This window comes from Toxotes jaculatrix, chromosome 20 (genome assembly GCF_017976425.1).
Source record: "Toxotes jaculatrix isolate fToxJac2 chromosome 20, fToxJac2.pri, whole genome shotgun sequence".
NCBI classification, from domain to species: domain Eukaryota; kingdom Metazoa; phylum Chordata; class Actinopteri; family Toxotidae; genus Toxotes; species Toxotes jaculatrix.
In genome coordinates, this window is record NC_054413.1 from 117,967 (window position 1) to 134,294 (window position 16,328).

The 16,328-nt window shown below is 47.9% G+C and overlaps 2 protein-coding genes across 6 annotated transcripts; one reads left to right on the top strand and one right to left on the bottom strand.

The window, feature by feature from the left end:
- The first annotated feature begins 2,092 nt into the window (after nucleotides 1–2,092).
- arhgap28 (Rho GTPase activating protein 28) lies at nucleotides 2,093–8,924 on the top strand. Its single transcript, XM_041065600.1, has 14 exons — nucleotides 2,093–2,124; nucleotides 2,245–2,719; nucleotides 2,932–3,043; nucleotides 3,561–3,829; nucleotides 4,260–4,422; nucleotides 4,643–4,734; nucleotides 6,135–6,212; nucleotides 6,326–6,479; nucleotides 6,944–7,026; nucleotides 7,529–7,744; nucleotides 7,823–7,948; nucleotides 8,052–8,179; nucleotides 8,460–8,497; nucleotides 8,580–8,924. Exons 2-14 carry the CDS (start codon nucleotides 2,246–2,248, stop codon nucleotides 8,660–8,662), a joined length of 2,016 nt encoding a protein of 671 aa, XP_040921534.1. The 5' UTR covers nucleotides 2,093–2,124; nucleotide 2,245; the 3' UTR covers nucleotides 8,663–8,924.
- Nucleotides 8,925–9,177: 253 nt separating this feature from the next.
- On the bottom strand, nucleotides 9,178–14,694 carry zbtb14 (zinc finger and BTB domain containing 14). Of its 5 annotated transcripts, none has more exons than XM_041066129.1 (10): nucleotides 14,498–14,694; nucleotides 12,870–13,058; nucleotides 12,134–12,304; nucleotides 11,754–11,849; nucleotides 11,241–11,384; nucleotides 10,642–10,886; nucleotides 10,467–10,552; nucleotides 10,156–10,295; nucleotides 9,949–10,044; nucleotides 9,178–9,828 (listed from the first exon to the last, which is right to left on the bottom strand). In XM_041066129.1, the coding sequence occupies exons 2-10, from the start codon at nucleotides 13,056–13,058 to the stop codon at nucleotides 9,688–9,690; spliced, it is 1,308 nt and encodes a 435-aa protein (XP_040922063.1). In that variant the 5' UTR covers nucleotides 14,498–14,694; the 3' UTR covers nucleotides 9,178–9,687. The 5 variants fall into 5 exon arrangements, with proteins under 5 accessions (XP_040922063.1, XP_040922062.1, XP_040922064.1 ...); XM_041066128.1 differs by lacking the exon at nucleotides 14,498–14,694 and adding an exon at nucleotides 14,040–14,446; XM_041066130.1 differs by lacking the exon at nucleotides 14,498–14,694 and adding an exon at nucleotides 14,220–14,444.
- Between the last annotated feature and the right edge of the window lie 1,634 nt (nucleotides 14,695–16,328).

Here is a 16,328-nt window from a genome sequence, read left to right on the forward strand (position 1 = left end):
TTCTCCTACATTCCCAATCTGAGCTGGTGTCCAGCTGCTGGTCTGAACTGGGAGACTACAATATTCACTTCTCCCTGTGGCCCCTCCCACCCCTCCCCTTACACCCCCCCGTCTCTGCACAGACAGGATCAGCAGCCGGACCGAGCAGGGTGAGTTTGTTTCTTCTCTTTATGTCTATTCACACGCTGATAGGAATCACTGATCACATATTGATAACATATTAATATGTATTGATACTGACCGAGCTGTTGCTACTGAGGAGAGAGAGGAAGGTAGAGAGACACCAGAGACAAATGAAAGAAACGTGTTTATAGAACTGGACCGGGACACAGACCGGTCCTGGACAGAGTTCAGTGGGTCTCTGCTGTGTTTAGTGGATCCGGATCAGCTCAGGACCTGATTTGAATCACAGATCTGGATTTATTGTGACCCACAGAGAAGCTGCCTGATAAAGACCAGATTAAACCACATCACACACGTTGGATAACAAGCGGAGATCCAGACCACATACACCACCGAGCAGTGGATCCAGACTGGATCTGGGTCCAATCAGCGACTCTGAATCCTGGTTTTTTTCTGTGGATTTCACTCACATACTGTCAGTCTCAGGCCCAGTCTGGACTCTGGACAGATAAACCACTCTGAGCATCAGATCTGGACCAGATCTGAGCCACTTTGTTAACAGACCAAATTCTTTGAATTAATCAATCAACATTTTCGCTGAAGAAACATCAGAAAAACGTTGGATCAGGTTCAGGTTCTGTCTCAGAACCAGAGACAAACTGACACCAGCAACATTTGGACTTTTGTTCTTAAAGAACAGGGGTTAGAGGTGATAGAGGTGGTGAGGAAGACTTCAGGAGGAATACTCAGAATCCGGATCAACCTCCACCACTGTTTATCTCTGATGAAAAACCTGGTCTGTGGAGGCAGGCTGGTCTGAACCACGGGACTGGACACCTGTACTGGAATGATCGTGGTTTATAAGACACAGATCTGGGTCTTAACTGCTCCAAAGCAAACGTGGACCAGATAAACCAGTTTCAGCAGCCGACACAGACCAGTGAGGGACCTGGGACCAGATGTAGGAGCCGTCATTAAAAAGCAAACTGTAGAACAAACGTTTGCAGGATCCTACAGATTTCAGACGGACTCACTTCACAGTATTTGGAAAGGAAAACTTACAGATCCGGACCAGATCGCGGACTCTGGACCATTCAGGATGTGTTTTCACAGCTGATGATTCTTTATGTTTAAATCTCTGTCACTAAAGTTCAACAAAGTCGAACAGAAATGAATCCGAACTGAGCTCAGAGTTGAGCTGAACCTGCAGAAGTCCAAGTGTTTTTTAGACAGTTTAATGTCTATAACCAGGTCAGATTACCGTCTGAGGACCGCAGTGAAAACACTTATCTCTGAGCCTCTGATTGGACGACAGCGTCCATTTCCTCCTAATGGATACACAGAAGCAGCTAGCATTAGCCTGCCCACCCCACTCTGTCCTCCCCTGGGAACCAAAACCATTAGACTGAGATTCCCCCACCCCACACACACACACACACACTGATCAATACACTAGAAGAGGCTGACTTCCTCTAACACACGATGAATATTTAATCTGAGCTCAGCTTCATCTCAAACAACCACAAACTCTAAAGAGACTCTGATATAAAATCACAGATGTAAAGTTCAGTTTCACACCTTGAATACAACGTAACCCTAAACACAGCTGTGACCTCCCTCGTCTGACTGATGAACCTGCATCAGACTCACGTTTCAGATATTTTTAAATAACGTGGATCAGAATGTGGTGCTGGAGTTTTTCAGCCTCCTTTAGCTTCTGGTTTTGGTTCTGTGGCACATTTCCTGTCTGGTTCAGTCTCAGTGTTTCCTGGATCCAGCAAACAGATGTTAGAAACAACAACATGCCAGATGTTGTGTTTACAGATGAACAGAAAAGGCAACGTTCATCTTTTCTCAGTGTTTTCAGAACATGAGAATAAAATATAACTTAGATTAATTAAACTTTAACATTAAAATAAATGAAAGGGCAGAAAAACCTCAGCGTTCGTGCAGGTGACCCCGGGGTCAACGCAGCAACCTCAGGCATCGATACTGAGCCAGGTCAGAACGCTCGCACCTGCAGACACCACTGAGAGATGGCTCTGATTGGCTGACAGGATCTGTTTCATCTATCTGATGCTCTGATTGGCTGACAGGATCCGTTTATCTTTGTCTCCACAGGATGTTGTCCTCTACAACTACCACCTCCCTCCCCTCCTCCTCCTCCTCACCCCTTCCAACCCCCCACACAGTGACCTCTGACCACCGCCGTGTTGCCATGGAAACTTACTGGAGGGAAGTGCAGAGCATTGAGGAGGAGAAGGAGGAAGAAGATGAAGAAGAAGACGAGAGGAAGAGTATGGACGGTAAGTCAAACCTACAGCAGAGTGAGACGTCGTCTTTCTGTCTGACCTCTACCTGTCTTTGTTTATCTGCAGAGGTGGAGCTGGAGGAGGCGTGGCTGACGGAGGCGGGATTATCCTCGCTGGTGACGGGCTCATCCGAGGAGGAGACGCCACCGCCGGCAGAGGCCCTGCTGTCCACACTGACACGGCAACAAGCCGCCACAGTGAGGAGGAGGCTGGACAACTACAACGAGACACTGAAGAAGAGAAACAGGCAGCCAATCAGAGACGTCCGGGACGTCTTCACTCAGGTGAGACACATTTATTTAAACACACTGTACATACACTTATGTCCGTAAATAAACATAATATACAAACATCAGAGACGTGTGCACAGCTGTGATTAGAACAGCGCTGGTGGACAGCGCTGGTGGACTGGTGGTCCACTGGTGTGGACTGGATCTGAACACAGACCTTATGATGCAGCACAAACAGATTCATGACTCAGCGTTTTCTCTTTCAGCCTGAAGATGACTCAGCAGGCAGGTGCCCCTCCCCTCGTTCTCACTGCCCCGAGTCGCCACCGAGTCGATACCACACCACCACCAAAACCATCCGCCGAGCCACCCACAGAGGTACCTGTCTGTCTGCTCACCTGTCTGTCCTCAGATAACCAGGACACACACACGCTTCCTTCAGGTGGTTCTGGAGGTTTGACTGTTTACTGTCAAATTCAAATAAGCTTTATTGCAATGACAGATCGGAAAGCAACAGTACCAACGCAGTGCCATTAACTCCACTCATGAGCAGGCGGGACAGAAACGTCCACAGCATGTGGAAGGAACGAGTGTGGACAGAGACGCATGCAGTCACTGTAATGTTCAGATAAATCCACACTGACAGAGACGGGGGAGGGACGATCGGTCTCTGAGGGTCAGGGAGACTGACGGACTCAGGACATTATCTCAGATCCTTACGTGTCTCACAGTATTAGAGGAAGTGAGGTTCTGTCTCGCCCTCTCTCTTCATGTGATTGGCTGCAGAACGGGGGTCAGGACTCAGGGTTAAGGTGTGGTTGGTCGAGCTGGCAGGTTCAGTTCTGGGACCAGTTTTTCAATTTGAATGATTAAAGTGTCTTTTCCGTGTTTACAGTTCGACCAACTCTTCCCACGTTTGTTTTTGAGGATCAGCTACCTGAACATCCATCATCCCCCACAAACACACACACGCCGATACAGACTGATTCGCCGCCACTCACCCCTTCCCCTCCTCATACACCCCCGCTGCCCGTCAGTCAGTCGAGACGAGCTGATTGGCTGCTGAGGGACTCTCCGTACTCAGAAGGAGTGGCAGAGCACAAACAGGGTGGGACTTGTTGGGACTGCGTGTGTTTCCATGGAAATGACATCAGTGACGTGCCGGTAAGTCGAGTAACCGATAAAATGGTCGACTCAGACCAACGCCTCGCTTCTACTTATTTCTGTAATTCGTGTTATTTCTGGTTTTACTTCTCTGCTGTACGTTTTGGAGCTACAGCTGAAATGCTTTGTGGAATGTAAACAGGAAGTACAGTGTTGCCATGGATTCAGTGAGTTAAAAACTGTCCTAGTGACAGCAGCTGAATCAGCTGTGATCAGCTGTGATCAGCTCCTGTCTGCAGAGAACCATGGATAAACAGACTCCTCTCACTAGATCACTGTGAGAGGAAGGTGTCACTGAAGGACATTTAAAAACAGAAGGAATCTGAATGAAGTTCTGCAGGATGGACGATGGACATGAGAGATGATGATGTCCTCAGGAAGAATAATTCACATCCAATGTGTGTGTGTGTGTGTGTGTGTGTGTGTGTAGTTCGTACCTGCCTCTCCCTCTCAGGGTCTCACTCGGGCAGAGGACCTGTCATCATGTGACCTCACCCGGCTTGGCTTCATTTCTCACATCGAGCTCTCCACCTTCCTGCTCTCACTGGGCGCCCAAACCAAACGCACCCGCCCGCCACGCTGCCGGACCCGAGGTGTGCTTCATTTTCACATCACAGTTTTAAAGAATCAAACTGGAAACAGCTGAGGGTGAACAGTGTGAGGGTGAACGGTGTGAGGGTGAATATGAATTAAAATGAATTTAATGTTACTCACTTTGTCTGTGTACAAAAAGCAGAACCAGTTGTTTGTCTATAAAGTCACATCACAATGACACGGTGTCTGTCCCTCTCTGTCCCTCTCTCTGTTGATCAGACAGTGGTGTGTTCGGTGTTCCACTGAACTCGCTGTTAGAGAACGACAGAAAGAAGTTTCCTGGAGTCAAAGTTCCTGTCGTCTTCCAGAAGGTGAAGAACCTGTCTGCCTGCCTGTCTGTCGGTCAGTGCTGTGTCAGCTGATGTCTGAAGTTAGCGTGTTGCTGAGCTAATAGCTGAACGTTCCTGTGGTTAGCGGTTAGCATGAAGTTAAATTCAGACCAGATCAGCTGCTGTAAGAAAACCTCAGAGCTGCTGCAGCTGTTCTCTGATAGAACGGAGGTTCTAATGTTCCCACAGAGGAACGTGAATCTGACCACAGGCCAGCAGAGACAGAGCATCAGCTGTCCGTCACCTGTGACTCTAATTATTAAAATGTACAAACCACGTGTAAAACATGGACGCAGTACCCGTGACGTCACCCATCGGTTTCGGGGAGTCGGTTTTGTGACCAAACCATGGGCATCGGAGCTGCGCCATCTTGGATTTTAGTGGGAGTGTACTTTCTATATGTGGCGAAGAGGCGGTTACTGTACGGGTCAGCCGGCCGGGAACCGGCCACTTAGCTCGGAGCAATATTTAATATTTACCGGCTTTCACCGCTGCCTCCATCCACTATCCACCTACAGTTACGGCAGCACACAAACAGCAGCAGCCGCTGACTGACGGAGCTGCTCTGTCCATGCAATGTCGGACTTTTTAAACAGAAAAATGAGACCAAATAAAATTGTAGCCTAGTATTCACACAATAAACGGACTCTGAGAGCACGGAACACACCGCAGCAGCGTTCCTAACATTAGCTGCTCCGGTCCTCTATCTGTATCAGCAGCGACCAGAGACCGGCAATGAAGTCATAAGCTAGCGGCTAAATATGCTAATACATGCTAATTAGCACAAACATCCAGGTAAAATAGTGAGAAATTTACTTACCGAAAAAACTGCGACACAGCCTCCTTAGACGGGCGGTTAGTACAGTCCACACTACAACAAGCCATACTGTCACAGAAACCTATCCGAACATTGGCAAACAAACACGGACACTGCAGCCCCGGTCAACCGCTGGAGGTAGCCGCCTAGCCCAGCCGATGCTTTAGCAAAGAGCTAACTGTCAGTGCCTGTCTATGGGCTGTCACTCAACATAACCACGCCCTTATTTAATGTAAGAATTTTAAGCCTAAATAACACTGAAACGGTACCAGGCTGTAAATATGTTTTTTTTTTTTCAGGCTGTAAAGTTGCCTATTTTAACATGGGGGGCTTTTTGAACGCGGAAGTCATCCTCACTGCTGAAACCTACAACTTAGTACAAACACAGTTCACGTTATAGATGTTGAAGCAGGAAGTGCATCTCTGCGTCACCGCGAGTTTCTCCAGTTTAAATCAGAAGCAAAACTTTGAACTCGCTGTTTTTTCTACATTCGCTTCGTGTTTTCTCTGCGACAGTTTTAGGTGAAAGACAAACGTGTGTGTGTGTGCGTGTGCGTGTGTGTAGCTGTTGTGTATTTTAGAGCAGACCGGCCTGCAGACTGAAGGGATTCTCAGAGTTCCAGGATCAGCTGCTAGACTGAAGGTAGTTCCCACTAACAAATGTCCCACCAGTTTAAAATGTCTCATCAGATTAGAATCCATCTGTGTTTATTTTGTAGGACACGAGTGAACACCTGTCTGTCTGTCTTTCTGCAGTATCTGCGTAGAGAGATAGACAGGTGTGGTGGGGCCTTCGACTGGTCTGGGGTCAGACAGGTGGACGCTGCAGGCCTGCTGAAGCTTTTCATCAGAGAGCTGCCGACACCTCTGCTGACACACACACACCTGTCCACCTACCGCTCCGTGCTGGGTACACACCAATCACACACACTCTGAACTTACATTAGGTGTGAGGACCCTCGTTGACATGATGCCATCCCTGGCCCCTAAGCTGACCTGAACCTGTTTCTAACCTGAACCTTAAAACCAGGTCTGAACCCTCAAACACCCTTTGAAGGTGACAGGACCAGATAACATGTCCTCAGTACAATGGTCACACACACCAAGCCCTAACCTAACAATGATTGTAACAATGACCCCACAGGTGAGTCCTCACAATGTGAGGACTACACGATATACCGTAAAAATTTTGGAGTCTCAGGTAAAAGGTTTGGGGGGAGGGGCTAACACACATTTTATTTCTTCTCGGGGTTCTAATTCTATTAACAGCAGACAAATCAACAAATGCTTCGATCAGAAGTGAGTTATGTGTAAATCCTGATTCAAAGTAAATGAAAACGTTCCAGCCTGAACTGTCCCTGTCTGTCTCTGCAGGTGTCTCGTCTGTGGTCCATCAGGTTCAGGCTCTGCAGCTGCTGTCGTTGTTGCTTCCAGAGGCCAACAGAGACGCACTCAGAGTAAATACAACATTTACACTGACGCACAATTCAGAACACGGAGTCCATCGGGACGTGAGGTTCAGTCAAACACTCAGACCATCGCAGCGGCAGCAGGTGTTCTCAGTGCAGGTGTTCTGTGATCACATAAAATGTTAAAGACCTCCTGTGATTCTCAGCTGGATGTAGTGATGCACAGGTGTACTCCAGGTGGGTGTGGTTAGAGGTGAAACTCTTCTGACCACACCCAAATAAAAAAAATACATATATACATAAATCATAAATTTACAGTGTATTGTGTGTCTGGACCATAAAGGTCACGAATATGTGTCCACCTTAAATCTTTGCATCTGTTTCTTTAACTTAAATTTCATGGACCTGTTTCCCTGGCTACAGGTAAACCTGGACTTGTTTCCATGGTAACCAATAAACCCAGGTCTGTTTTCATGTTTACAGGTAACAGGTAAATGTAGATTTGTTTACATGGTTACAGATAAACCTGGATCTGTTTCCATGGTTACAGGCCCTGCTGGTCTTCCTGCGTAAGGTTGTCTCTCATCAGGAACAGAACCTGATGTCCCTGTGGAACGTCTCCATGGTAATGGCGCCTAACCTGTTCTCCTTCCATCACCGTGGCAGCAAGCTGTCCATCATCAAGCGACGGGAGGAAATGGAGGAGGCAGTGGGCGGAGCTCACCTGGTCCGGCTAATGATCACACACCAGGACCTGCTGTGGACCGTGAGTCTCAGGACACACAGTCACAGTGGCACTGCTGTCTCACCTGCCTGTGACATACCTTCCTGTTTTTTGTGATAGGTCCCAAACTTCCTGCTGTCTCAGGTGAGACAGATGAACCAGGCGTCCAATCAGAAACAGTTCGACCTGGCGAGGGCAAAGAGACGACTGCTGAGGAGGAAGAATGACAAGAACGACAAAAACCAGGTGAGACAGAGACCTGAGAACCAGGCCATGTTAAATTGACCTGAGAGTTCACCTGTGTGCCGATGTCATCAATGTGGCATCACACCTGTGTGTGTGCACGCAGATCACGGAGCTGTGTGAAGGTGTGATCAGAGTTCACGCCCCCCAAAACACCAAGGTTTCCACGGCAATACAACTTGACGGACAAACTAAAGCCAAAGACATCATCGCCCGCTTTGAGTGTGAGAACAGGTAACACACACACGTTGGTCTTCTGTACATGTGAGGACTCTTCTCGTCAATGTCACGATGATAAAACCAGATCTGAACCAAAGCTGTGAGTGTCCTCATCAGACAGGAATGTCCTCATCATACAGGAACGTCCTCATCAGACAGGAACGTCCTCATCATACAGAAACGTCCTCATCAGACCACACAATTCAGTAAAAAGTAGAAAGATCTGTCATTTATCCCGCCTCTCTCTCTCTCTCTCTCTCTCTCTCTCTCTCCCTGTCTGTCTCTCTACCATCAGTCCTGTTCAGAGTCTGTATGAAGTTGGAGGAAACATCTGTGAGTCACATTAACATATGAACACCTGCTGAACAGGTATGAAAAGATACTAAGAATATTAAAACCTGTCTCTGTCTTTCAGGTGAGCGTCGTCTCCATCCAGACTGTCTTCTGTTGGATGTTTACAGAGTCAATCCTCACTGTGAATGGCTCATCAAACCCTAACAGTCTAACACCTGTCTCACCTCTTCTCCCCAAACTGGTTCCAACCTGTCTCACCACATCTTACACTTTGTCACGTCTCCCAACTTGTCTTACCTCCTGTCTGAGCTGTTCCACAGGTTTCCTCCTGTCTCACCACCTGCCCAGTCTTTCTCACCAGTCTTACAGTCTGCCTTAACACCTCACCTGTAAAATCAAACAGCAGCTGACACATGACATCACAGCAGTGACATCACAGCAGCAACACCATCATTCGTCAAATGGAGAAAACGTCTCCTTTAAACTTATTATTAAAGTGTTCAGTTTGATTTTTATCAAACATGTTTTATAAACTTATTGAACAATAAAAAGCGAGGACTGTATTTTGCATGTGTTGTTTGTTCGATCGTACTGAACAGGAAATACCGATAATAAACCCACAGATCGATGAAACAGAGAGAACGCAGAGTAAACCAGAGAACATTCTGATCAACACACAGAACGTGTTCAGAACATAATGATGCTTATTTGAACATGTGTGAGGTTTTAATTAAAATGGTTTATTTTGCTGTTAGAGCGGCACCATGGAAACAGAGCCCTGTGACTTAATGTGTCCACTCCGGGCTCCTGTAGTTTAGTGATGGTGATGAAACCTAATGAAATAAAATAGGCGTGGTTTAAAACCCAGCAGCTCTGCTTATTAAACAGAACAGAGCGACAGTTTTACATACGACAGCACAAACCAGCAGCTTCAAAATCCACCACTTTCTGTATGGAGTTTGGTTCAGACTGACAAACAAATCTGTACATTTACAAAGATTCCAGATCATACAGGAAGCCAAAAGAAAAGGAGGAGGTCACAGAGCGGCAGCCATGTTTACCAATCACATGCTCATCGAGGTCATCAGTTCATGTTCACTGTTCAGAGGATAAACTATCCTACAAACAGAACTTCATTAAAGGTCTGCATTAAAAATAAGTCAGTAGGTACAGTGAAAATATTCTTATCAATACAGTGAAAATTAGGAGCAGCTGACGTTGTCCAGATGTTAAGAACAGCTGATGTTGTCCAGATGTTGCTCCTCTGCAGCCATGGCAGCAGCCTGCAGTGTCTCTGTGTCGCTCTGCAGTGGATTCAGCTGTTTCCTCTCACTGTGCATGTTGTTTTCATGACGCTTCAGATCTGACGCCTGAAAGTACAGAGTGACACTGAACATACCATGGGTACGAATACACCTGCTGCACAGTAGGACTGTCGGTACTGTAGTACAGTGAGTACTGTAGTGTAGTACCAGCAGCATCAGGAGTACCTTGGCAAAAGCCTTTGTGCAGGAAGGACAGACGAATGGTTTCTCTCCTCTGTGTCTCCTCTCATGGTCTTTCAGGTGGGACTTGTGTTTAAATGCCTGCAGAAAGACAGGTGAGACACAGACAGATGAAAGAGACAGGTGAGCAGACAGGTGAGACACAGAAAGGTAAAAGAGACATACAGAAAGGTAGGCGGCAGACGAGCTCACCTTGTCACACATCTGGCAGGCAAACGGTCTCTCGTTGCTGTGAACCCGTTCGTGTTTTTTCAGGTCTGGAGCTCGAATGAATGATTTCCCACAAACATCACACCTGTAAGGTTTGAAGCCTGTGTGGATCTTCAGGTGTTCTGGGACACACAGGTGAAAACAGAACCAAACGCTTTACCTCAGAGAAAGAATAAAATCACATGACACTATCCACAGCATCACACTGCTGTTTCTGCAGAGCAGGTATCTCACCATGCATCTGAACACATCAGTGCTCAGATGATTGTACCTGAGTACAGGTGTGTTTGTACCTTTCAGGTGAGCGTGTGTTGTAAAAGCTTTGGAACAGATCTCACAGGCGAATGGACGCTCTGCTGAATGAAGCTTCTCGTGTTTCCTAAAAACAGAGATCTTAATCAGGTCTATGATCCAGGTGTGCTGACAGATTTGTTAAACAGGTGTGATGACCAACTGTATGGAACAAACCTAAGTCTGCTCTCGTCCTGGAAGGTCTTCCCACACACCTGGCAGGCAAGCTGTTCTCTGTGTCCGTACAGCAGGTATTCAAACTTCATGTCAGTTGTCGCCGTTGACCAACCAGGCGGCTGCTCGTCCTTCACCTCTCCCATACTGTCGGCAAATGTCAGAGTCTGTGTGGCATGATGTTCCGCCCCCAGCTCTTTAGGCTCTGCCTCCATCTCTGTCACCACATCCTGGTCATAGCAGGTCACCTGGAGAGGTCACACAGGTGTAGTTACAAGTGCTGTTTACCTGTTTGTACATGTATCGTAAAGAACCATCGTAAAGGCCATTATTCCAAAGTGAGGACAGAAGCAGCACAGCAGTTCAAGTGTGTGCGAGTGTGTGTGGCCTTGTTTTTATAACTTGGTGGGGAACTTGCCCAAAATGTACACTGGCCCATGGGGCCACAGTTCCCCTGGGGACAAAAAATGGGGTCACCATGGACAGAGACTCCTGCTGTAGGGTTCAGGTTAGAATCAGGGCTAGGGGTTGTACTGGTTAGAGAATTCATTATGTTAATGAGTGTACCCCACAGGGAAAGTGAGACAAGAATGTGTGTGTACCTTGTGTACGTCCTCATTGGTCAGTTCTTTCAGGATGGCCTCCTGGACACGCAATGCTGCACTGGGAGACTTATCTAGCTCCTGATTGGCTGATGCCTCAACGAGATCGTCTGTTGTGGGCGTGTCATCGTGTTCCCCAAGCACCTGAACACACACATGATCATCATGACTGTGAGAAATGGCACAGACCCAGACGCAGACGACTCAGAGATTAGATGTGCCTGAGCAGTGGGTGGAGCTCCACCTGGGGTTTATATGACCAGGCAGCTGGACACATGACACGTGTATGACATGCTACACAGTTGGCAATCTCATTTCATGAGTTTGCAACAAAAGCGCCACCCTGTGGTCGTGAGGCGGGGCATGATACTGGACTCGCAGTGGGTTTTGCATATTTCACAATTCTGCCAAACGAGATTACAGATGTAAACAGGTGTGGCCTTTGTGACGCTGCTTGGACCGTCATGTGACAGACCTATAATCACCGATCATTACTGATAATTAAAACTGTACCTCAGACTCAGCCGCCAGCTGAGCCTCGGGCGGCAGCGCCATCTTTACGATGTCGTAGGGAAACTTCTCTTTGTCCTCTGATGATACATCTCGTTTCTGAGGACACATGAAAGCATCATCATGTTAGCAGTGAGTGAGTGAGAGAGGAGGAGGAGGACAGGGTGGGGGGGTTAGGTCTCCCTGGTCACCCCGTCTGTGTTTGGTTACTAACTGTATGAACACACGTTGACCAGCAGTCATCACCACGCTGCTGCTGACGACACAAACATGAACACAGGTTAATGTCAGTTCAGAGGCGTCTGACCGTCTGACGAGCTGCTCTGATGCTGGATAACTCAGCAGTTACCTGTTAGAGTGTTACCTGTGTGTGTGAGTGTTACCTGAGAGCAGAGTTTGTCGAGGAAGCGGATGCCGAGGATCTGTCCTGATGACATCATCAGGTTGACGTCTCTCTTCTTGACGGAAATCTTTGCAGTGTACATGTAATTCAACACCTCCTCAAAGATATCAGAGCGAATGAAGTCGATCTCGATCACAGACGAGTTGTCCACCTGACCAGGTACACAGACACGCAGAGCATTTTAGAGTATTCACAGTTTACAGGAAAGGCAGATTTCAGTGAAGGTTTTCAGCAGCAGGACCAGAACTGTGATGGTGAACGACTGCTGCCTGACACAGCATCTGTCGGCTGGCTGAGTGTTGGAGATTCCCCATCAGCCACTGCTCTTTCAAAATGAACTGGCACAAACAGTTTGTCTTACATCATCAGGAGGCGTTTACAGGCAGCGATGCCAACTCTGCAGCTCCGTCTCTACATTTATCACTTTCTCAGACTCTTCAGTGACCTTTGGTCTAAAACGCTCAGATCAACAAATCAAATACACCTGAAATCACTGCACAGCGCCGTGGTTATAAAGTCAGTGACTGCAGGTGAACATGTGTCAGTGGGCGGAGTTTTAGTCTCTGTTTCATACATGTTTGACACAGAAACAGAAACATGAATGCGAACAGCTTCACTGTGAATTCAGCTGAACTGAGTGCGTGTCCCTGTGAGCACAGAGGACAGAGCAGGACTTCCTGAGGTAGCTGGAGCGTGCTGTGAATATCTGAGTATACCTCGTGTTTTTTAAAAAGTTTTTTGAAGTAGTTGGAGCAGGCGGCGAGTACACAGCGATGAGCCCGGAACTTCACATCCTCGACCACCACGGCGATGTCGCAGTGTTCGCCCTCCAGTCGCTGCTCGTTCAGCAGCTTCAGGAAGATGCTCTTGTGTTCGTCGTCCACATACTTCACTGTCTCTGCCATCTGTGCACAGAAGACACAACACTGAGTGAGAGGACACAGACACATCAGCTGTAAGAAGCAGCAGGTCAGTACTGACACAGATGTAAAACATGTGCAATCCTGTGTGAACTAGTGAATATATGACAGGGTTAGAGACGTCGCCTCAGCACTTCATCATTCACAGATGATTTAACTGGATGACCTTTATGTTTGCATGTTTTTATCAGTCAGTCACGTGATGTAATACTTCCTTTGATTCATCAGAGGAATCAGACAGGACACAGGACAGGGGGACTTATTCTGCGTCCACATGGTCAGACTGTCCCATTAACAGCAGCTGGATCAGCTCCATGGATGGACAGCTGCCGGTCTCCGTCTCATGTCTGTCAGTGGTCTCCTGCTTGTTTAACATTCACCTGGGAGGTGTCCAGGTGAGCTGCAGGGTGAGTGCCGTGCTCAGAGGCTGCGTTTACCCCCCCCCCCGTGCGTTTGCAAGTAGTTCATGTACCTCTTTCTAGCGCGGACACGCGCACCAGAGCGTGTGCACGCTTTATGAAGCCTTTAACTGAACAGAGAGGACAGGCAGGCTACTTATTAGCATCGAGTTTACACAGTTTATTTGAATAATATTCTCGTATTACCTCACTCACCTGGTCCTGTTTTACCTGTAAACCTCCGCTGACTGGGTTTAAACCCGGTCCTGCAACGTTAACGGACACAAAGTCCTGTTTCTACTCAGACCGGATCAGTTAAACCGGCTAACCAAGCTAACGGGCTAACAGCTTCGAGGCTAGCGATAGTTTAAAGGTCACCAGATCCGGATCGAACCGTTAGAACTGTAAACTAGGTAGTGCGCGAGCGGATGGTTAACGGTGTAACGGGGTTTTCGTGTGGTGTAACGGCAGCTGTGTTCACCGGAGAGCCTCCCGTTAGCCTGTGAGGCTAGCCTGTAACGTAAGGGAGCTAAAATGCTAACTTAACGTTAAACAACGTAAACGTTACCGGCGGACAGATTAGCCTCCCCGGGACCATAACGGCTGAGTGGTGTTTACTGAGACACCGGGTCGGTAACCGCCACGTTCACGGTAACTGTTGGTGTTTAACGGCACTTGTTGGTATTTGTGGTGAAACTCGGTGCTTTTGTTAAATGGCGGACAGTCCGGCCTGCGACTCCGCTCTCACACAAAATGGCGTTTATCCGGTAACTGTCCCACACACGGAGTGTCTCCGGTATGCCTGCTGACCGCCATCATCGGCCGGACTGAGAGCGGGCCGCGTGCTCCGCCGTCCCCGGGCCCGACACAGGCACGCGAGCAGCGGCGGCGCCGCGGCCTCGGCGACACGAACGAGACGGAGCTCGAGCGGCCATGAACGGCTCGAGAGCGCGCAGACATCCCCGCGGAAACGGAGCCGGAGCGAGGTGACGAGGAGAGCGCGGGGCCGGGGCAGCGGGCGCTTACCGTCACAGAGGCCCGGGGTTAGTGTGTTCCTCAGGGTGTGTCAGCGCACCGGGAGCCGGGAAACACTTTGTCCGATTGTTGTTGTTGTTGTTGTTGATGAGGACGAGCACTGAGCGGAAGGCCGCGCTTTGCGCCAGCACGCACACACTGCAGGAGCACGCAGGCAGCGCGCCAAACATCCTCCGACGGCGACGGAGCAGCACCTCCCACGCATGCGCGTTCCTCCGGTGACCGGGCCTGCTGCCCGGCTGTTCACCTGTCTGCGTTGTGGTCACCTGCGAAGCTGGACCGTCGACCGGACAGGCACCGCGGGGTCCAGATCCCGGTGTACCCGGTGATTATTCACTGATGAGTCAGACGTGTGCTCCCCGGAGCTGAACGCGGACTGCAGCAGGTCCGCGTCCTCTGGCCCGCGGTCTCTGACCGAGTCCGGGTTTAAGATCGGGGCTGCGTTAGTTTACAGGAATACAGAGAATCAGATGATGTTTCCCTGAAGCTAAAAACGACCATTTCTGATATGAAGTTCTGAATGAGCTCGGTGTCTGAGCAGATACTCCCGGCGGAGAAGCTGCTGCCACAGTTTCAGACTTTTTCTTTAAAAATGACCGAACTGTCCGGGAAGCTGCCTCCGAATGTCCCTCCTCTGTACAGTGAAGTTCCACCTGATGGTTATGAGTCTTACCTGTCGCAGAACATACGTGCACATGTTGAGTCTGTTTCTGTGAAAACCTGCTCAGTCTGGTGATAAATGTCCAAACGAGTTCTTCACCTGTAAAATCCTGTTCATTTATGAATGAGTGATGGTTTAAACAGGTGTTTATCACCGTGTAGAGGAGGTGGTCACCTGCAGGTCTCAGATTCTTTAACACTGACTCATCTCCAGAGAGTGAAAGGCCGTAATGAACTCACCTGTGATAGTGTGTAAAAGTACCTGAAGCTGTGATGAGCATCATTTTTACCATTAATCATTTTAATACATTTTCAGCTTTTTACAGTTATTTTTAATGAATATAACTCGGCATAAAAATCGATGGATGGATTAACCAGCAGAAAAGGATTAAATCTGCACCCAGCTATTGATCAGTTCGTCCAACAGCTGAGAATTCATCATCATCATCAGTCATGAAGGAGAGAGGACGCTCTGAGTGTTCGGTCTGATGTTTGAACACAGAGTCGTACAACTCAGGCTTTAAAGGCTCCGAGTTTTTACAGATCGTCCGTCTGTTCAGCAGAAAACAGCAAATCAGAACCTTCACATAAAAACTCTTTAATATCACTTTTTTACAGGAAAGTTGTTCAGATTCTACGGTTAGAAAAAACGAAGTGTTGGATGGAATCTGTCCAACTCTGCTGAGGGACATTTCACTGTGGGCTCACTCACTTTCTGATCTGTCAGGTATAAATAAACCCAGAAACATAAAAAGAGTATGAATAAAGCCAATCAGGGAAAAGATAATAATAATGTACTCAGTGCTCAGAAACATGAAAAAATATATTTAGATTCCTTTTATTTAGGTTATTAAGTCTGAACTAGCTCTATAAGCCCCGGCCCCTCCCATATGACAGACAGGCTGTGTGAGGTTTACCTACAGGGGCAGGTAAAACTGACCTCATGCTCCCTTCAACATCAGAACTACACTACCCACAATGCCTGAATCAGGCAGAGGTACAGAAAGAAAAGAAAGGCACAGATGTTTTAAATCTGTCCTAATCAATAATCACAGCTCATGTGAACTGTGTGTGATATAACAGATCATAAAGGTATAAATATATGAGGATCTATCAGTATTGATCAGCTATCAGCATTGATTAGACATCAGATTAACTGCTT